The sequence below is a fragment of the Caloenas nicobarica genome, chromosome 3 (assembly GCF_036013445.1).
Source record: "Caloenas nicobarica isolate bCalNic1 chromosome 3, bCalNic1.hap1, whole genome shotgun sequence".
Lineage (NCBI taxonomy): Eukaryota > Metazoa > Chordata > Aves > Columbiformes > Columbidae > Caloenas > Caloenas nicobarica.
This window is the reverse complement of record NC_088247.1, coordinates 83,299,993-83,321,545: the sequence shown is the minus strand read 5'-3', so window position 1 is coordinate 83,321,545 and position 21,553 is coordinate 83,299,993. Positions and strand designations below refer to the sequence as shown.

The window sequence follows — 21,553 nt, the reverse complement described above, 5'->3', positions numbered from 1 at the left end:
GCAGGAGAAGCAATGAGGATCCCTTCCCTTCCTTGGCGAGAAAGTTTTATTTTAAATTCTTACCAAGTTCTTCTTCAAATTGTGCCTAAAGCATGCAAAGGTCTCAGTAAGTAGATGGTCTGCAGAATGATGCTATATCCAATTTGAAAGTCTCTTTTACACCAAATCCCTCAGCCTGAGTTGAGAGAAATCATTCGTAATTAAAGAATATTAAGCTATCACAGGCAGTGGTCAGAAAAATAGCCACATGATATATTTAGCATGTTCCCTGTGAGTCTTGGGGTAGAAGTACTCACAGGTAAAAAGTGATGACTGTCGCCAGTCAGAGAAAGTCTTCCGAGACCGTGAAGCTTAGAGAATACCGTTCCCATTCCCACAATTTGCCTTTGACCATCATGGCAACCTGAAAAGTGAGGATTTTGTTACCACATATCCTCAAGCCAAATAAAATGTTCTCTCATGCTTCGTTATCTAGGGACTGTATTTAAAAAAGAAAAAAAAAAAAAGTTACAGCTATTTAGATATGCCAGCACATTAGACCTTATGGAGAGAAGCAATACACAGGAGTATGTTTCACCCTTTCATTGAAGAAATCCTTTGATAATCACAAGCGTGTGCTGCACATGTATAAACCATCTAGCTAAAACCTGAAAGTATATTTTGAATTATTTTGGCATTAATGGCTAAATTATGTGTTCTGTTACCCTTCTGCAGAAGGGCTCCTTCTAAGTCTAGTTTTATTTGGGAATCTAAAATCCTTGAAAATTGTAATGTTGAAGAACAAATGGTGAATCTGCCTAGAGCCACATCCACATCTCATCAGCAGCACAGATTTATTAGCTATTTTTCAGTCTTGACGATACTTTAAACTGTCTTAACTAGACATAATATTCTATCATATGAAAGCCTACAGAAAAGGTCTGCTGCTAGAGAAAGAGCAAACCGCATGGCCAAAGATGCTAACATTGACAAAAGAAAATGTTTTCAAAATATCTGTAATAGCTAAAAAAAAAAAAAACCCAAACCCAACAAACACAGCAAATGATGCTTGAAAATTGTTATAGAGAATAAAACAGTGAAAAAGATCATTGTAGCTAAGTACAAATTACTGTAGATGCAGGAAGATAAGCAGAATAGCGTTAGGCACCAAGATTCACTTGAGGCACAACTTCAGGTGTACCTAGGCAGATGACAAATGTAATGAAATGTTTCAATTAAGATTTCTTTTTTTCCCCCCTTCAAATTGGTCCTTCTGTCTCCGTTCCAAACTTCTAATTTTGCTCTACTTTCCTATCACCATTGGGCTCTGCGGCGCTGGTCTCCTTCCCAGCATGGAGCGGCCTCAGACAAGAATTCTGGGTATATCCTGCAACAGGCATCTAAACCAGGTCTTTTTCAAGGGTTTTGCTACGCTTTCTCTTATTTTTATTTACAGGATAAACATTTCTTAAAATAAATAAATAAAAGAAATCCTCAAACAGATTTAGGATTATTTTATCTTCCCTCTGTAATCCCCATGGTTTTGATATGTTGCTGCTATTTGGACATTTTGACTGCCTGCTTGTGCTGTAACGTTGGCCAGTCAGTACCCGGCCAGTGCGCCAGGTTAAGTTGTTGCCTTCTGCTCTGATGTTCTGACAAGGACTGAATACAAAGGAATGAGCCCAAAAGAGCTCCTTGGGGTGAAGTTAAGCCCAGAAAAAGAATTGCGTGTCTGTACAGTTATCTGCATGGTAGCAAAATCTCTGAAACTGAAGATTGCTTCTGCAAAAGTCTTCGGGGAAGAAGAAAAAATTTTAAAAAAAATTTTTAAATTCCCTCTACAGAATGATCAAGAGCTACACACACAGAAATGCTTTCAAAAGACAAGCATTTAATTTTTTTAAATGTTAAGTGAGATGTAAATACGTACGTTAGCAACAAAGTGCTCAAAAGCATACTGAAAACATATTCCATACACAGTTAGCAATAGAAGTCTGTACAAAAGTAATAAAGTTACACATTATAAAAAATACTCCGTAACTATAATTTAAAAGAGGGAAAAAAGACAAGGGAATTGATTTCTCAGTTCATATAATTTATTGCAGTTAGCACACAGTTTAAAAATTCACCAACACACCAATAGTACAAAACTAAACAGCATTATAAGTTATTCCCCCCCTCAGGAAAATAAAACATACTATGATTGTCAAAGCTAGATGTCAGTCTAAGTTTTAGAACAAAAGAAGAATGTGAAACTAAGGAAAGGAAAAAAGCAATCACTCACAAGGACCACAAAAAAAATCCAAGAGAAAGTCCATTTTCCTCAGACACTGATTGTCTTCTCTAACTTAGGAAAAGAATGTAGTTTTAAAACCTAGAAACTATTCAAGTAACTAAAGATAACGCTCCAAGGCCATTTTCACAGCTTTTTTTTTTGTTTTGTTTTAAATGCCATTACAGCCAAATTAACACACATTTGACCAAATATTTCCAAAACAGTCCAGCAATACACAATGGAGTTTTCCATTCAGTATCTTAAGCACAAAAATAGGCTATGTTTACAGTAGTTAAGGCGATCAAATTTTAAACAAAGCAGAGGAAAAAAAAAAAAAGGAAAAAAAAAGGAAAAACAGCAAACGTTTTCCATGCTACTCCCATAGACCTTATTTGTAAGTGCAAGACAGGAAAACAAACACTGTGCAAAATGCTTTTGACCTGCGTGTTGGTCATTAAAACCACACGTCAGGCTGCAGTCTCTGCTGCTTGGATACACATAGTCCTCCCCCTGCCCTCCCCCGGCCCCCCTGTCACTCAGGCCTGCCCAGGCCTTTCAGCCCGGGGCTTTTTTTTTTTTTTTCTCTCTTTTTTTTTTTTTTTTTTCCCTTCAGTCCACAGCCTCTTTTCAACGTGGGGAGAAAAAAAAAAAAAAAAGAAAGAAAGAAAGAAAGAAAGGAAAAAAAAAAAAAAGTACGACCTATTGTGGTGGAGTGGTGCAGCAGGAATCCTACCAATGCTCATCTGGGGAAATGGACGCACCTCAGCTGGGGCTGGCGTGGGGTCTGGGCAGTCCGAGGGGGCTGGGGTCAGTGAATGCACACCGCACATGCAAATCTCGAAGCCTGGTTGTAAACATTCATTATTTTTTTTTTTTTTTCTCCTTGTTAACGTAGCTAAATCGGCGACTCGTAGCTTAAGTTCTTCTCAACTCAAAGACAGTGGGAAAGTAAATTTAAATTAGATAAAATAAAAACAGTGCATTTCTCTTCTTCGAAACACCGGCATTTTCAACGGTGTTGTCTTTTTTTTTTTTTCCTAAGGAAATTAAATAATTTTCAACTCACTCGTTAAAAGTTATACAATGCAAACAAAGACAAAAATATACTGAAACTCATGCATTTCTGTAGCGTTAATATTTACTTTTCAAGACTCAACTAAGAGCATCAACACAACCTGCCAAGTTCTTTGATACCTCCCCCCGGCCCATGTAATCAATTACAGTATACAATAACAGTAATTCACATTTTTTAAACACACAGTTCATCACTGCTGAAGCTGCAATATCCTTTTTCATCCCAAGCAAACCTTCACGTAAGACAGAGTCCCAGTGTACTCTCAGGGTTTTTGTTTTATGTTTTTCTGTTGTGTCTTTTTTTTTTTTTCTTTTTGTGTTGTTTTTTTTTTTTCTCCAGTGGGAACTGTCAGAAATCCAGAAGTTGCCATAATAAGTTTTAAGTCAACCGCTTGTTTAAAAATAGATAATCCAGCATTTCAGAAATTTTCCATTTGGGTCTAAAAGCATTCAGGTTTCCAACAGCTAGAAAGGACTCATGCAATTATAGAAATGTAAAGGAACTGACAAAATTGGGAGAGGATTTCTACATTCAGATTTTAAGAGGAAAAAGATTGAGAGCTTAAAAGAACGCAGTGTTTTGGGGAGAATAAAGCCATGTCCAAATTTTTTGAATTGGAGATTCCTTAGAAGTAAAGTATCCGCTGGCTTCTATTCCGAAAAAGGGGAAAAATACGCTCCGCAATTTGTTACTTTGTCGGATTACCTCTACAGTTCATTTTTATCGGAGTGCTAAATTAGTGAAATATTCATGCTGCCTTAAAGTGCAAAAACAAGCTAATAGCCAAACTTTCAGTTCAAGGAAACAAGATTGCTTTTAGACTGTACCACAACTATATAGATTTATATATATATTATTTATATATATAAAAATTTTATTTCCAAAGTTCTTGTGAGCTATCTTCTAAGGTCCAGTCTCTGACAGCAGGTAAGCTCAGTGCTTCGCTTTTGACAGACAATGAGTTCACCAACTCACAGTGAAACTTCCGAATGTGTCTGTAAAGGTCTCCGGACTGCGTGAACCTGCGCTCACACCACTTACAAGCGTGAGGCTTCTCCCGCGTGTGAACCACTGCGTGGCGGCTCAGGTTGTGGGAGTACTGGAAGCTCTTCCCACACTGGGTGCAAGTGTAGGGCTTTTCACCTGAATGAGTCCTCTCGTGACGTTTCAAGGTGTACATGCAAGAAAAAGTCTTACCACACAAGGAGCAGGTCGGGACATTGACATCAGTAGCAGGCTTGCTGCGGATCCCGTCCTGCTCTCGAAAGTGCGTGCTTAAATGGATCTGCAGGATGTGAGGGCTAGGAAAGACCTTGTTGCAGAGAGGACACATGAAAATTTGGCCAGCGGGGCTCAGAATGTTTGACACGTAAGGGAGCAGGCTGCTGTCCATGTTTCCTTCCACCTGGACTCTCTCGTTCTCTGGAGTTATCATTTCATCATCGCTTGCCTTGTCCTCTCTGTCTAGCTCCCTCAAGACCGAATCTTCCCTCATCGGAGCCAGGTGGGCCGGCTCGTACTGTACCCTGTTATTAGTGCTCACACTCTCCTTCACAGTGCTATGTTCCATATCATAGTCATTAGTGCCAACATCACTCTCATCACAGGAAGCCTCTTTTTCCACCTTCACCTGAACCAGGCTGCTTCTAAGCATGTCCTGCGAAGAGAAATAAGAACTGTTCAAATTTTCAACTCCTGAAAGGCTGGACTTGACAGACAGGTCCAGCACGCAGTCAACATCTGCTGAATCCCTCACGGAGGTGACAGACCTCTGGGACAAAGACTCTGTTGAGCTGCAGGGGCTGGCTACTGTTTTTCCAGCTGCTGCTGCGTGCGTCTCTGCCTCTCCGCCAGCCTGGGGAATGCCTGCTGAGTCTGAGGGCAATCTCATCCACATGTTCCCAGGCTCAGCCGCCAAGTCCCTTTTGCTAGGCAGGATGTTCAATTTTTCATCTTCTCCGTCGTCTTCATCGCTGGGCAAATCTCCTGGCATGTGGCTGCTGCCGTCGGAGAGGCTCTCTACTTTGTCTGAACAACTTGAGGCGTCTTCCTCCTTTTTTGTACTGTCTGCCTCCGTGGTTGCTTTCTCTTTCAGCTTCTTTTTGCAGACTTTGACAATGTCATACATGTGGAGATAACTGGCAGCTGCTAGCACGTCTTCAATGGGCAAGTCTTTGAACTGGAGCTTTCCTTCGTACATGAATTCAAGCAGGAGAGCGAAAGCTGGGGCTGTAACAATGTCGCTGTTCAGATGAACAATGTCCCTTTTGTCCAGCTGGTCCTTGTAAAAGAGGTGGAAATACATGCTGCATGAAGCCAGTACAGCTCTGTGTGCTCGGAACTGGGCATCTCCTACCAGAACAGTGCAATCACAAAGAAAACCCTGATGTCTCTGCTCACTCAGACACTGTAGCAAATGTCTGCTGTGGTCAGGAAACTCCATACTGTCTTCATAACCTATAAACAACGAGATTTTTGAAAATTAAACATAGGTCGGGATCGCAAAACTTACGAATCCAAGTTATTCTACTCTAAAAACCTTGTATTTGTATTGCCAGAATTCTGGTACTGACACCACGCAAAGATTATTTAACATGCACATACGATGGCAACTCTTTTCCCGATCAGCCACTGAAGTTACGATATCCTTTCAGTGGTAAATAAGCCGTTCTAATAAGCGCACAGGTACATCTGTAATTTTTTTTAAAGCATCACTGCTGTTCATAAAATCTGTTCAACAGTTATTTTTTTTTTTCAGGGAACTTCCTCCAGATTGCGTCCCTAGGAGGGCAGACTCAAAAAATAATAATAAAAAATAAATTTAAACACTTAAATTAAAGATCACAGAGAGGGAAGAAAAAAAAATATCAGATCATCCACCTTTTTTTTTTAAAGTCCAATTGTGGTAAGAGCAGATGTTCGCACATGAAGAAATGCTAATAGACCCAAATCGGAAGGTCTAACATTCATAAAGTATAAAAATTATTTATGGATGTCAATTTACATCAACAGAAAACCAAAGTTTTTAGAAATTCAGTTTGCGTGGTTTTCTTCTTGTATATAAGTGCCGTTTCAGGTTTTAAAGGTTCTGCATACTGTACAATAGAACATGAACATTTTTAGGCAACACGCAGAATTTACAAAAGAAAATCAACAACCAAATGCCAACGAGCACTGCTTCCTCTATGCAGAAGGACAGAAATTTCCCTCCCCTCCCACACCAGGCAGAGTTTGCAGTATCAAAGTTAAAAAAATTAAGTCATTCAACGTGAGCATGTGTGCATATGGGCATATTTAAAATCAGTAGCCTGAGTACTGTTCTTATCCAAGAGTTTTTCTATTCGCCTTCCTTGATGATAAAGAAAAAATAAACTTCGAAGAAGTAGAGAAGTCAAAACTCAAATAGAAAGTAAAATCTCTTAAAAGCCTGTCTTAATCTATTCTTCTGTGATTGATAGCAATGTTCTCCCAAACCATCTAAGCAGATCGTGGCTCTCTAGGCTGGCAGATATTATTGAAAAATCCTCATCCCTCGCAAACCAAGATGTGCTAAAACTTACAACACAACCCTTACTATACTCTGTAAAATACCATTGCTAGAGTAAAGCACAAAGATTTACAATACAATCACTTTAAGTGCCCCACAGCCAACATCAATCCTAATCCTTAAGAGGGCTAAAAATAAAGATTGGAGGGCAGCTCACAAGGTAGCTGTGATCAAATTAGGAGGCTGAAAGGACAGAGAGGGACGAAGAAGGAAGCTTATAAACATCTGATCCAGCTGACTGTGGCCATATGGCAGCTGCTGCCCAGATAAAGAGATTAAGAATAGAGGAGTGCGATTACAGCTGTCTGGCCAATTCAGGCAGCTCAAATCTACAAGTTCTAAATTAGTCGCAAATACAAAAACTCCTTCAAATAATTATTGTTATGCTGAAATAAAAGATTTCGAATGCTACAAGCAAGAAAGGAGGAAACCAGTCAAGCCATTCTCCCGGGTACAAAAGTTTTTAAACACATAACTGATTTTTATCTTTCAGAAGCACTACAGCTGTATGCTGCTACAGTTCTCAGCTGCTAAATATTTAACCATGAAGTTTAATGAAAGACTTCCCCACAACCACATTTTAGTCAGAACGGTCCTTTTTTAAAAAAGCACACTTTTGTATACTTCACTAACCCTCCCCCCAAAGTCATTTAAAAGATGCAATAAAGAACATAAAGCAGAACTCTCCTTAGGCTTGCCACTAAATCCATTACAGTTTTGGTCTCCGAAATGAAGAAGAAATGAACTTGCTCTCTCCTTCTTCCAAACCAAGACATTCTCGCAATATGCATTAAAGTTAATGCTAACAACATGCCCAAGAACTGATACTCTTCAGCTGTAACCCAAGCCTTTTGACTAAGTCCACTTAGCTATTTAATACTCAATTTCATATATTACCTCTAAACTTGGTTAGAAAAGTAATGTGATTTTTTTTTCTGAAATTCAATAAACAACACACCAAAACAGAAATATGCTGTATCTAATCTATTGCTACTCCTACCTTTAGTACACATAAACCTGATTAAGTCCTTTCCTCTGAGTCTTGCTGGCTCCAGGTCTGTTAGATCGGTGGAAAAAAAGCAGACTAGGAGAGACAGATGCAAAGTGGAGATGATGTTAGAGAGGAATGAGATACCTTCTCCACACACAGATCTGCACACACTAACTCCCTGTCTGTGTGTTAGAATAAAAGGCTGAGGGATGGCAGGCTGTCAGCTGCTCTGACATCATGTTCAGATGGAAATGCTACCTCCAGCTGTGCTCCTTTTAATGCCATATGCTACTCCTCTACACTCCTGCCACCAGCTTTTTCTTAGGAGAACTTTTCTCTTCTGTTAGTATAAACAAAATACTTCAAAGTCTCTTTTTTTTTTTTTTTTTTTTCAAACTTTCTAACGGGGAGAAAAAAAAAATCCTAAACATATGGGGCTCTACTGTATCTGCAGCATAGCAACACTTCTGCGTTAAGTTAGAGGACCACTTTATATACTGACAGCATACCCCAGCCGCGGGGTTATCCGAGAAATCCATCCACACCGACTCGGCTTTACTGAGCTCAGAGGTTCAGTTCGAAGAATAAATTACCCAAACCTATTTGCTCAACTCACAGCTCCCCACTTCGCCGTCCGTCCTTTCAGTTTCAACGCTTAGACAGCACAAGTGATCCCGAGCACTCAAACTCCAGCTCATTTACACAGCAAAGCCGCTAACCGGGCCGGGGCACTATTTCAAGCGCTCAGCTTTACTCATAAATCGCTTTTCCCCTGCGGGGGTTCGGCCTGTCATTTATTTGACTGCTGTGGCCCCGGGCGCCGGCCCCGCAGCCCCACCGCCGCCCCCCCACCCCGCCAGACGCTCGGCAGGGACCGGAGCGGCAGTCGGCGCGGCCGAGCGCGGTGCCCCTCGCACCGCCGGGGGAGCGGCCCCGCCGGCCTCCCCCCGGCCCCCCCGCTGACACTCACGCCGCACTCGCGTCTGCCAAGCTGGGCGGTTCACCTGCCCGCCGCCGGGCGGGGGCCGAGCCCGCCACCGCCCCCGGGCCGAGCCGGGCCGTGAGGGGACGCGCGGCGCTCCGGGCCGGCGGCGCGCAGCAAGTTCCCGGCGGGCCCGGCGCCCCATCCCCGCCGGGCGGCGGCAACTTTTCACTGGGGCCGCCGCCCCCGCCCTGACACCCCGGGCCGGGCCGGCCGCTCCCCGCCGCGCGGGGGCCTGCTGCTCCCGCCGGGCAGCGCCACCCCCGCCCGGGGCCGTGGCCGGGCGCGCCGGCGGCCGCCCCGCGGGAAAGGAAGCAGCTGCCCGGCGCGCAGGAAAAGCCGCCCCCGGGTCACGGCGGCAACAAAAGAAAAGTAACCGGGAGCGGCGCCGGGGCGGCCGGTGCCCCCGCCCCCCCGCCCGGCTGCGCCCACCCCCCGCCGGACCCGCCGCCAACTCCGCCCGCCCCACGGGGCCGCACCGGCCCCGGCCCGGCGGGTGTGTGGGGATGGGGGCAGCGGGACTCACACTCCGCGGCGGCCCGAAGTCCCCGCGCTCCCGCCGCCGCCCGCCGGCTCCTCTTCGCTCACTTGCCGCTCCGGGATCGCGTCTCGTCCCCCTCCCGCCCTCCCCCCGCCCGCCCCCCGCGCCCGCTGGCCGCCGCCCCCCCGGCCTCCCCCCTGCCGGCAGCTGAGGAGCGAGCGGGGCAGCCGGCGGAGCGAAGCGGGCCCCGCGCTCAGCGGCTCCCCATGGCACCGACGGCCGGAGGCGGCGCGGAGCCCGGGGCCGGGCGGCCGGGCGCGGGGGAGGGGCGGGGGCCGGGGGGAGGGCGGGCGGGCGGGGGCGCCGGGCGCACGCAGCACGGGCGCACGCACGGCGGCGGCGGCACAGCCGGGCCCGGGCTGCGGCAGACAGATGTTCGCCCCCTCCCCGCTCCCCACTTCGGACTCCGCTCCCTGACTGACAGCCCGGCCCGCCCGCACCGCTGCCGCCGCCAACCGGCGCGGCGCTCCGCCGATGAGTGACAGGCCGCGGCGGGCGCTGACTGGAGGAGGGCTGCCCGGGAAGGCCGGCGGCGCCACCAATTGTGAAGCGCGGCGAGGCAGGGGGCGTGACCCGGCGAGAAGCCGAGGCGGAAGGGGGCGGGGCCCCGCCGAGTCCGGGGAGGGGGCGGGGCCGCGGGTGGGGCGACCGCGGCGGGGGCGGGGCGGGAGGCGGAGCTTTGCTTTTGAGGGCGCGCGCGGGCCGCGGCCCCGCGCCCGTTGCTGGGGTGGGGGGTGCGGTGCGGCGCATGGCGGGACGGCGGCGGGGCAACGGGGCGGCTGGGGCGGCTGCGTCCCGTCCCGACCCGTCCCGGGGTGGCGGGATGGGCTGCCCGACCCGACCCGGCGCTCACTGGCAAGTCCCCGCACCCTCCTCTGGCCACGCAGGTGCTGGGGCCACCTGTGCCGCGCCAGGCCGTGGGTGGCGCGTTGGTGTGTACGTGTGCCCGGCCAGGCTGGGGAGGCCTCGGCGGCCGCCGGTGCTGGCCAGGCTGGTGCACGCTCCCCGGGGACACCGCCCAGCCCCATCCTCGCCCGCTTCTCCAAGGAGTTCGCCCGTGGTGGCATTGAGGCCGCAGGCAGGCCCACCGCCTGGGCCTCACTCGCTGTGCTGTGTCCGGGCTGCTGGGGACGGAGAGTGTGATGGATTTTGCAGAGACCACGCAGCTGTTACGAGCCAAGAACGTTATTAGGTTGTAAGTGCTGTGTTATTATCTTGAGACCCAAGACCCATCACCTGCTCCTATTAAGAAGAACCAGCGATTGACTAAGATAAGGAAACATTTTAAAAAATTTACTGAGGGATCTGTATCTAAGAGAAACACAAGTTGCCGATGCCTGATAACTTTGCAGAAGTTGACTACAAAAATATCTGGATTAACAGATAAGCCACAAGGATGATGGTGGATGCTGCTGCTGCAAGACCTAGAAAAATATGGTTGCTTTGCTGTACCACATTTATGATTGGATAATGAGAAAAATGCATTAGTTGGTCATTAGGTGATTTGTATCATACACTTGTATAAAACCCCTAAAGAAAAATCTCTGGAGTGTGCCCACTTTGGCTGGGTCACCTCATGCATATTAATAAATATTTACCATCATAATTCCAGTTCAGGTCCTAGCCTCTCTCCTTGGTCAGCACAGGCCAGTTGTGAATTTGTAGCGAGTGCAATGGGAGTACGCTTCGGGTCCTCTCCGAATTGACTGCCCTGCCCTGAGCTGGAGTTTCCACCTCTAGCACCATGTGTCTGTGAGTAATCGCTGTCCTTCCCGCCGCTGCAGGGCAGGTTATGAGGAGCAGTGCCAGCAGGTTGGTGTCATTTGGGATGTGCATGTGCCCAGGGCAGCAGTGGGAAGGACAGTGCCTGAGGGGAAAAGAGCTCTCCAGACCTCACAGTGGTTTGAGGTCAGTGGCTTTGGAGAATACCATGGCTTAATGGAGGGTTAGGATAGGGCTGTGGAGGCCAGGTTTGGATAGCTAAGGTCTCGCTAAGGAAAAGACTAATCCAAGGAGTGGGGTATTTTTCCATCTCCCCTTCAGTTGCAGGTAAGCAGTTAAGACGGGGAAGTATTTTGAAGAAAACAAAGCTCACCAACAGAGACTCAGAGTTAAAAGAAAAGAGCACTCAGTTATGTATTAATAACCAAAACTGATGGAGTAGATATAAAAGCTGAAGGCACGTACTTAGTCTCCTTCAATAATATGAAACAATTACAAAGAAACATAGTGAATTCTAGCTGCGCCTAATTTATTTGACAGAACTGCTACGTATATCACACAGCAGCTAGCATCTAGGCGTCCATATGCTTCAAGTGTTACATGCGTATATATATAAGAATATACATGTACAAAAGAAAACACTTTTCTCTTTATCCTTTTGTGAACTGATTGCTCATGCAGTGGGATTTTTTAATTATTAACCTCATAGTGTTTCAATCCTTAGGTACTGACACAGTTATATCTTTACGTTTTGTTTTGGTTTTTATTTCCATTGCCATAATGTTCTGTATTCCATTATACCTGGAACTCGATGGGGTTTTGTCCTTGTCTTCAAGATACAGCAGCTAAAATGCTTCATGTTTCCTGACTGTCTTCTCAGTGCTAATAATCACTTCATGTGAGAAAAATCAGTACTCTTTTCCCTGTTGCCTGTCATTTCCTGAACAACTTACCTGTAACTAATGCACTGCTTTTTCTTTTGATTGCAAAAATAAAACGTTGAAAGTATTTAATATTTACTGTTGAAAATAGTTCTAAAGTTTTGTTGTTTTGTTTTTCATCTAAAACATACAAGTAACTTATGCAGTTATATATATTGGAACTGTCAGTGAACATGCCTGAAATGATCACATTAACTATGTAGTCCTACATGTCTAAGCTGCATCCTGCCTCACGCTTCCTAGTATAAGCCATCTCACCAACTGCTCGAGGTCGGTTGGTAAGATCTCAGTTTGTGAATACTTATACAAGTGCAGCTTTACCGAGGGAGGCAGTTTAGTCATTCTCACAATACAAAACTCTGGGAAAAGCGAGGCTGCTTAATCTAAAAAAATCAAATAATGTATTTGCTAAAGATGACATTTAGCAGATGGACTTTCTCAGGTCCTTATAGACTCTTACAGGACACAGGATTTAAAAATAATCTTAAAATAAAATTTCATGGGACATTAGAGTTTACACTTTCTGTTCACTTATTTCCTCCTCACACACATGAACTTAACTCCTTATGTTTTAAGAGGAGAAAAATCTTACTGCCCCTCACCTAGTATTTACAGTGCTGACTCCTAATTACATCAGGTTGTATTTTCTTTTCCATTCTATCATTTGACTATATGACCTTGGGCAAATCACTTTGTCCTTTTTGCCTCTTCAGACTGGTTTGCCCTCAGGGCTACAAGTTATTTCTTCAGTTCTCTTTAAGAGAATGATCTGCAATTGCTGTTTATACAGTTTATACAATTTTTTACTGTTTCTAAATAGAAGATGGGAGTGAAAAAAAAAGGAAGTGTAGGTAACAATTTAAGATTAAAAATCTTTTTGGCAGTGAGTCAAGCTTCGTTGATTTAAACCTGGAACTGTTGACATTTGTCTGAGATTTTTGTATGCGAAAGGAACTCTCATTTTTTTTAAAGAGTACTTAGAGAGGTTTAAAGACTTGGCAGTATTTAAAACATAGGAACAAAATTATAGAAAAGTGAATGAAGAAAAAGTCCTACACAGGGAAAACTCACAAATACCCTATAGTCCAGTTGATCCTCTATTAGAAAAAATAATATAAGACAGGCATTGCATTGGAAGAGATGGTGAAGCCTTGTTGTAAAGGGACATAAACATCTGGCAATACACCTGGTCCCTACACATATTTATAAATCACCTCAGGCATCCCAAGGCACTGTAGAAAACAGACACAAAAATTGAACTAAGAACACTCATAAGCCAAAGAAAATAAAAACGTTCTTGATATAGGATGAAAAGAAATGAATCTCATTTACTGCACAAACACAGTTTGGGAAGACATGATGCAATTTTGCACTTCTTGCACCTTTGCACCTGCTGACTTTCATTTATATCCTCCAGGCAACAAGCAAGCCTGAAGGCCTTTGGCTCGCACCCAACGCTGACATTGCAGTGTGGTGCTGCAGGAGCACCCGCAGCTCTGGTAGAGCCGCCCTGCTCGCCTCTGGTCTGAGAACCTCGAGGTTTCCTGGCACTTCCTCTGAAACGGTGTGTGTGGTGAATCTCCCAGTATTGTTTGTGGCTGCTCGAGACTGATTAATATGGAGCAAGCTGCTTTGCAGATGCCAGCTTTGCCTGCGAGCCTCAAAATGTGGTTGTTGCATTTGCTCCTGGAGCTTGAATGGTGCTATATGCTCTCAGAAACTGTTCTTGAGGGCAGCCTAGTAGAAGAACCTGAGCTGACAAAGGTCAAAGGTGCCTGTGTGATATTTGGATCCAGAGCCGTAGATGTACATGTTGACACAACACGGCTATACTATGGAACCAGCTGCAAATTTAGCCCTTAATACATCTTTCTCATACCTGCTGTAACACAGTTTTCTATATTTTCTTCAAATTGCAGAGCAGTGCTGTGCTAATTACCGTATATACCATCTATTTTGTTCTTCATGGAAAAAAAAGGAAGTTGACAATGAAAACTGCTCATCTGTAGTCAAATATTCCAGCTTTATGCTCTACAGGTTATTTTGGACCAGGTACCATCACCCATATGTGTTACTACTGTTTTAATTGACAGGACAATGGAGAATGGGTACTCTCTTTGTAAACTAAAACTCTCCCAGAATGCTTTGACTAATAGGACTGCAGGTACAGCAGAAGTATCTCCAGGGTTATGTGTGCTAGAGAAGTGAAAATTAGGACTTCTGATCATGGCACTCTTGATTTTTTTTTTTTAAGTAAAACTTAATTAATGGCAGTCTGGTTTTCAGAAAAATTAGAAGTTAAGTAGTTTCTGCAGCTACCATCACACTTGAGGTTCAGCTGATGTCACCATGGAACTGAGTTTTCTCTCTGGGGAACCAGTGCTGGGGAAGTGCCAAGATCATATAATACAGCCTTTGCACGAATTGACTAAATGTGCATCTTATTGTGCCAGAGTCTGACTGGATCACTAATTCTTATCAGTCCTAGCTCTGCTGGGTAAGCCCCCAGGATGTTCTCAGCTAAAAGCTTTTCTTAGCATGTGGGCCAAAAATCTCTCCTCTCAAATACTATCACGTAAAGGAGAAGGAGCACCGTGCACCAAAGTTTATCACCGAGGTGGCTGCAAGCATTCATGCCACAAGCTGAGGACGGGCACCACTGATGCACTTTCTTTAGGTCCAGCTGTCCTTTTCTGAGGCATATTTTTGTCTAGCTTTAACCTACAGCTTCTGCTTCACACAGGGGTGGTTACCAAGATCCGTGAGTTTTTTGGGATGTCCCAAAACAATTTCAAGGCTCTGTGTAAAAATTTGATCATAAAGAATGGAATTTGCCTTGTGGATGGAGATGTGAACTCAAATCCAGTTGGATTGGTTTGTTGAGTATTAGTGATATGCACACCATCACTGGAACCAGAATAGAATTATATTGTTCCCCTTCAGAAGACGGCTTGCTTTGGATACAAAGGAATTGACTTCAAATTTCTAGCCTGGGAACACCTGGCTGCTGGAATCCAGTCTCTCACAAACCTGCCCAACCATGAATAGGTGCTTAGTCCAGCTCAGTCCACAGACCTGTGCCATGTGCCACTGCATGCTCACGAGAACACACAAGTATTTCCCCAAACATTTATAAGAAATGCAAAACCTAGAGTTCAAAAAGGCAAGAGGCACACATCATGATACCCTGGAAGGAAGAGGATGGGAGTGGTTGTTAATTTGTGCCCCTGCAGCAGCAGAGGTGCACTGGGTGGGGCTGCTCAGGAGACATCCAGATATCTTCCTTCCATAAAACCTTCTGTGGTTCCTGCTGAGGTCACATAGGTGTGACTGGGTATTGTAGTTGGAGTAATTCTGGGGAAGCTTGAAGGTGTGAAGCCTTTTCAACTAGTGCAGTGGCCAACACCAAGTTCTGTAGGATTGCTTTGTTCAGAAGTTGATATATAAAATGCCAACTTAGTTTTACAAAACCATTTGCTTAATTTTTCTCTCTTTATATACTGTGTGTGGGTGTACGCATCTGTGTGCATTTGAGGGGTGCCCCTTCTACAAGGACATGCTGTAGAAACAAAATAAGTAATAGCCACTATACTATTATTTCACTATATGTAAAGCAGACCTGAAAAATACAATGTTTAACCAAAACCCAATTAAATTGTCTTATGGTTTTTCTGTAATTTCCTTCCTATCATTACAGATTACAAAGACATTTATGCCTAAACAGAAGCTGTCTTCTTCCAATCAGCCTGCTCTTTCTGCTCAGTTCATTCACTAAATCATTTAATCACCCAAGGCCATATGTTACCATCTTGTGTAAAACGAGTGGAAGAGAAAAAAAATATGCAAAAATCTCTGCACAAGAGTGGGTGTCAGCATCCAGCATAGCTCCCACTAGGAAGCACAAAATATAAAATGTTATCACCAGTGAATGTGACTACGAAAATAAACTGAGACAGACAAAAGAAAGAGACAAGACATCGCAAAGGTGAAGGAGACCATCTTTGAATCTCAGTTCTGGGTGGAAAAATATTGACTAAATGTTACCTGTTAGTCCATGTGCTCATATTCTCGATATTCTGCCATTAATATAGTTGCTGTGCTTTGCTGTAATTATGTTGTAAGCACATTAACCCAGGCTTACAGTCCTGTTTCTTACATTGCATGAATTAAGACACTGTCCCTGACTTGGTTCCCTCTTGGCTCCTCTTTTTCTCTCTCTCCTTGTACTGGTGCACATTTTGTCCCAGGTATTTCTGTGTGGAGTCATATGCTTTTACCACTCGGCTTCAGCTGTTGTTCCCTGTCACGATTACTTCGCATGGCTTTCTCTCCTGGCACGTTCAGTAGGTGACAGACCCTTGGGAAGCACAAGGCTTAGAGCAAATCGTGGGCTGTGTGCTCCCGTCAGGGAATGAGGAGGCTTGAGGGAAGTTCGAGGTGGAAAATCTATTATTTTTAAAGCAAGGGGACTTTCCAGTTTTATGAAAGGACCCATAATCCACCCTTTCTTCTTACCTTCAGGAAGCTATTGTGCGTTTCCTTGCCAGGAGATTGTGACAGTGCTGCAGTTGGAGATGGGAGAGCAGCTGACTGAAGGTCTCCACCGAGAAGCCACTGCTGCTCTCCCCTTGCAGAGGCTCCCAGGGCAGAGACATAACACCACAGACTGCAAAAAACCTCCTCCTCTAAAACTGCATGCGTTAGTTTATCCTAAGACTATGAAAGCATAAAAGATTATATTTTCATTTGCATGGTTTGCTGGTTTTTATTTGGCAGCTACAATAACAACAGGCTACAGCAAGCCCATAAAACAAAGTGAGAACAGCAGCTCATTTTTGTGGCAAAATGTAATGGCTATGGCTAAAGGGCTTGCATAATTCATCTTAAACCCTTATGCCTCTATTTATTGATGTTTAAATGAAAATTAAACTCTTAGAGCCGTAAGGAGGCTTCTGGTATCTGAAACGAGATTTCAATGCCGATATTTTTATCCGACACTACCAGCTGAAAGCTCCTGTCGGGAAGCATTTCGCTGGGAAGCACCGTGGTAGGGCAGGGCTGGGTCTCCCCCCCCCTATCTGCTGCTCGGAGTAGCACCAAAAACCTTGGACACCCCTAAATGGTAGCGGGACTGACTGGCCGTACTGGGGAGTCTGACCTGAGAGGTTGCAACCATAAGCTGTGTTTCTGTGATGTGAGGATGGTCACTGAGGTGACTGGCAAGGGAATATTTACCACTTTGGCAAAATGAAAAGGTGAAGTAAAACTGAAGCATCTGGTTTCCTCGAAGGCAGCTTATGGTAAGAACAGAATTTCTGTGATTACTCTTCCTAATACACGAGAAGACAAAAGATTCAGCTAACCATACTGTTAGGGTAGAGAACGGATTTTTATTTCCCAGAGGCTTTTAGAAGGTTATTTTGTTTGTTTCTCACATTTTTCTGTGATGTATCATTTTTTTCCCCCTCTCTATTCTCCAGAAGATAGAGCAGACTCAGGAAGTGAATTGCTGCTTGGGGAAGTGTCCTGCCTCCAAGCTGACTTATATAGTAGGACATATGGCATAAGTTATATTTGGACAGATGTGAACAAGTAGTCAGTGGATTTGATAAGATTCTTTATTTAAACTAACTTGCACAGTGTCACTGTTCTACCATCTTTCTCTCCTTCCTCAATCTGATCTTTTGCTAGTTTCAAGAATTCAAAATATGCATTACGTCTAACTAGTCTGCAAAGCTTTTAATGCATTTAAGAGCATTCAGTCATGACAACACTATCTGATTTTCTCCACGTTATGATTGGCAAATATCTGCTTTTGGTGATAAAGCAGGTACAGATGATAAATTGTATGAGTTGCAAACCCCAAATGATTAACCAATTTGAGACAGCCAAGCTCAATGTGAGTCATTTTCATTAATTTGTTGAATTTGGCCCCTGATGTATCTTTTTCACTGGTGTGGAGTTGAGGCACAAAGTAGTTTTGTACCTCCCATGGGTAGCATAGAATTATTTTTTTTTAAAAAAAGTACGATTGGATGAATTTCAAGAGATCACTTAGTTCATCTCCCTGTCTGGATCATCTGCATGTGGGCTTTTTCTGAGAAATGCTGGTCCATCCTGTTCTCAGAAATCTCCAGTGAAGGGCACCCCACTGTCCACCAAGGCAGTCCTGGGTGTCTTCTTGCAAGTATTGTTGTAAGAAGCTTGTTACTTCTTGTCCTACCTGGAGTGGCCAGGCAGAAGAGTTTATTTCTTCCATACCCTAGTAGCTCGTGTCCTGGAAGTCAGCCATCATACCTTGTCCAGCCTTGCCTTCTTTAGATTAAACAGCCATGCATGTTACTTGCAGGACATGTTTCTCATGTTTCTTTTCATTGTTTTCATCTTATAGTTGGTCCACATCCTTCTTGGCCATTCCCTGGCTGTGCATCCTCCACTTTCACTGTTTATTATTCCCACAGAAGCAGAAAATTTTGCTTTCATCCTACCTGCCATGCACACAGATTTTTGGGATATTTTCCAATCTACCAGAACCATTTTGAATTATAATCTTTCCTCCGATGTGCTTACAGCTCATTCCAAGCTGGTGTCATCTGCAAATTTAAGAATTGTACTTTTAATCTGCGTATATGTATCATTAATGAAAAAAAATGAGTTGTGTCAAATCGAGGACAGCAACCTGGAGAACAGGACTCAATATAGCCCTTCAGTTTGGCAGTGAATTTTTGGTAAAAATCCTTTGCATATGGCTTTTCAGCCAGTCCTGCCACCACTGGTTAGTTTTGGCTTAACCATGTTCCCTGGTTTGGTCACAAGAGCATCAGGCAGGGCAAGGTAAACAACCTGGCTGAAGGCAAGACGTAGTATCAATTGCCTCCCCTTCTCTCAAGGCCTCTTAACCGGTCTCAGAATTGGATTTGTTTAACATGCTTCATTCATGAAAAATGAGTGTGTGCCGATGCTCACATCCTTGTTGTCTTCTAGGTGGTTTTAAAATATTTGATTACGTATTCCTGTATTTTTCTGATAAATTAAATTTGATAACTAGCCCATAATTCTCTTTTCATCCTCTTTGGAGGATAAAATACTTCCCTTGTACCCCATGAGTTCTCAAAAATGACTGTTACTGATCAGGATATTCAACCAGCCCTTTACTATCCAGATGCCGAAGAATAAGTACAATACAGGTTAGGAAGTAATGAGCACCTTATCAATGACTTAACAGAAACTGTTTGGTGGTGCAAAGGAAGGGTCATGGTGCAGACTTTCATCCCAGCACACCACTTTCTCACCAGCCTTGGTGGAGCCCACTCCCTCTTGTTAGCTCCTAAACCACATCTCCACAAAATTAAAGCATGTTATAACTCCCAGAAGATAGCGTGGGTGAAAAAATAAATTCCTCAAGGCTTGAAAATAGACGTAAGTGGATATTTGGCATAAAGCTAACAAAAAGAAAAGCCATGAAAATGTATTAACTGCCACAAAGATGGGTCTTAACTGCCAGTGGTGGTTCAGCATGCAGGTCAATAACTTAGCCTAATGCTCACCTTTTTGGTACAGACATTTGCTACATAAGCATATGTGCCATTTTCATTTCCAGCCCCACTTTTTAATGGTTAAAAGCTAATTAAAACATACAGTGGCATTTTGAATCGATATAGCGTATGGACTGCTGCAAATTCTCTCATCAGGCGTGTTGCCCTCAGGAAGCAACATTAACTTCAACAGCAAAATAGGGCTGCGAGCTCATTAATCATCAGGCTCAGAGAGAGTCTGGGTGGCAGTGGCAGCAGCTCTGCATGTGTCTGGTGGTGAAGATCGGATACAATGGTTAGATATGTGAAGTGTTGCACAAACATTAACTATTGCAGCCAACTGTCTTTGCAATTGGCATATATCATCTCAGCTCTTCAGATTAAAAAGCAGAGATGGACTGTGAGGTGGATTTTTTTCAGGCAGTAAATAGGTGTCAGGCTGCTATAAGAACTCAGCATCCTGGCTTCCTAACTCTGAAGTCCCCTTATTTCCTTCTAACAAAGAAAGAAAATGCCCAAAACAACACCCCCAACCCACCTGGGAATATATAAGGAAGAAAAAAATGTAAAAGAGGGAGAAAAAGGTAAGGGAGGGAGGTGGAGAGTTGAAGAGAACAAAAAGGAGAATTAGTGTCAGAGATAAAGCTAAGTTTATAAGAAATTAGGCAGTATAGGGAAGGAAATTGCTTAATGTATATAAACATAGTCTTCAGTGCCTATGAGAAACCTTGAGAGCATTTTGCGTTTTCTGAGCTCTCTGCTTTGGTACAAGGCGCTCACTGAAACCGCAAACATATGCCCTTGCAGCCCCTATCCCCTTCCTGCCCAGTCACATCAACCTTGGTTCAGAGGGAGGGCTCGCCAGAACAAAGCAGAAAAGGCTCCTCACAAACTCCTCCCTCCTAACCTTGCTGGTCACCCAATTTAGCTCTGAAGCAAAGGTTCACAGACCCTCTTTTGGGCTAAAACCTCCTAAGCAGTGGCAGTTTTGCTGTCCTCGCTGCAGCCAAGAGCCCTTCTTACCCTTCGTGTGGGGTCTGACGAGCAACCTCCAAGACACACGGCTGACACTTGTAGTGTGACCCTGTGATTGATTTGTACCTGATTTTGTGGGACATATTAAGGAGCAGAAAGAAAACCTAAATGCTGGCTCTTAGCTTTTTATAGGATTCAGACGCACGAGTTCCAGTACAGACTCTTTTTGTTGGGACTTTTTGTTTGGAATTCAAAGTCTTCTTTCCATCAAGTCTTTGTTAAGCTTTAGAACTTTTAGCGGTGCATATATGCTATAGAAGAAGCTCAAGTCACCTCCTGAGTCTGAATGGAGGGTGAACAGTCAAGTTGAGGCTATAGCGTTGCTTTTTGTCCTCCTCCAGCGCTTGCCTTCTCCAGTCCATCTGACCACTCTCCAGTCCTGCGAGGAGAGCACTTGGAGGCACGTGCTGGCCCTTGCTGCATGTGCTCACTGGTGCACGTAGCTGCTTCTGGGAGCATGAGGGGGTGATTTTGGACCCATCTTCATAAAATCAGGAGACAGCATGCAGAAACGTTAGTGATTGATGAGGACTGAATAAGTGCCAGGAAAGAGAGATGCTTCCCGAGAGAACAAAATGCTATGGGAGCGCAGGCTGCACATGTATGACACCGCTGCTCCTCACGGGGTAGGGGCTGAACTCCCCTCCAGTTGTCCAGGAGGAAATATCTGCATAATCCCCACCACAGTGCAACTTCTACTCACCAGCTGCCAGCATCTTATCATTTACGCGCTCCTTCATCTCTGTTTAGATCCATTGGTCCTGCTTTCCAGCACAGCGGACTTGATTTTTATGCCAGGCAGCAAGTTTTGTATCTCCTACTTTTCACCTCTAAGACTGCCTGCCAGGTTTCACCTCCTTGAGGTGCTAGGGCTGTTGCTTTTGTACTCTCTTTTTAAGCAATTTCTGAACAGAAGATGGAAGAAAG

The 21,553-nt window shown here is 44.4% G+C and overlaps 1 protein-coding gene across 3 annotated transcripts; it reads right to left on the bottom strand.

Annotated features, from left to right (window-relative positions):
• Window positions 1-2,060: 2,060 nt before the first annotated feature.
• On the bottom strand, window positions 2,061-9,643 carry ZBTB18 (zinc finger and BTB domain containing 18). Of its 3 annotated transcripts, XM_065632196.1 has the most exons (4): window positions 9,379-9,643; window positions 7,880-7,963; window positions 5,102-5,789; window positions 4,863-4,989 (listed from the first exon to the last, which is right to left on the bottom strand). In XM_065632196.1, exons 2-4 carry the CDS (start codon window positions 7,890-7,892, stop codon window positions 4,959-4,961), a joined length of 732 nt encoding a protein of 243 aa, XP_065488268.1. In that variant the 5' UTR covers window positions 7,893-7,963; window positions 9,379-9,643; the 3' UTR covers window positions 4,863-4,958. The 3 variants fall into 3 exon arrangements, with proteins under 3 accessions (XP_065488266.1, XP_065488267.1, XP_065488268.1); XM_065632194.1 differs by having other exon boundaries at window positions 2,061-5,789; XM_065632195.1 differs by lacking the exon at window positions 7,880-7,963 and having other exon boundaries at window positions 2,061-5,789.
• Between the last annotated feature and the right edge of the window lie 11,910 nt (window positions 9,644-21,553).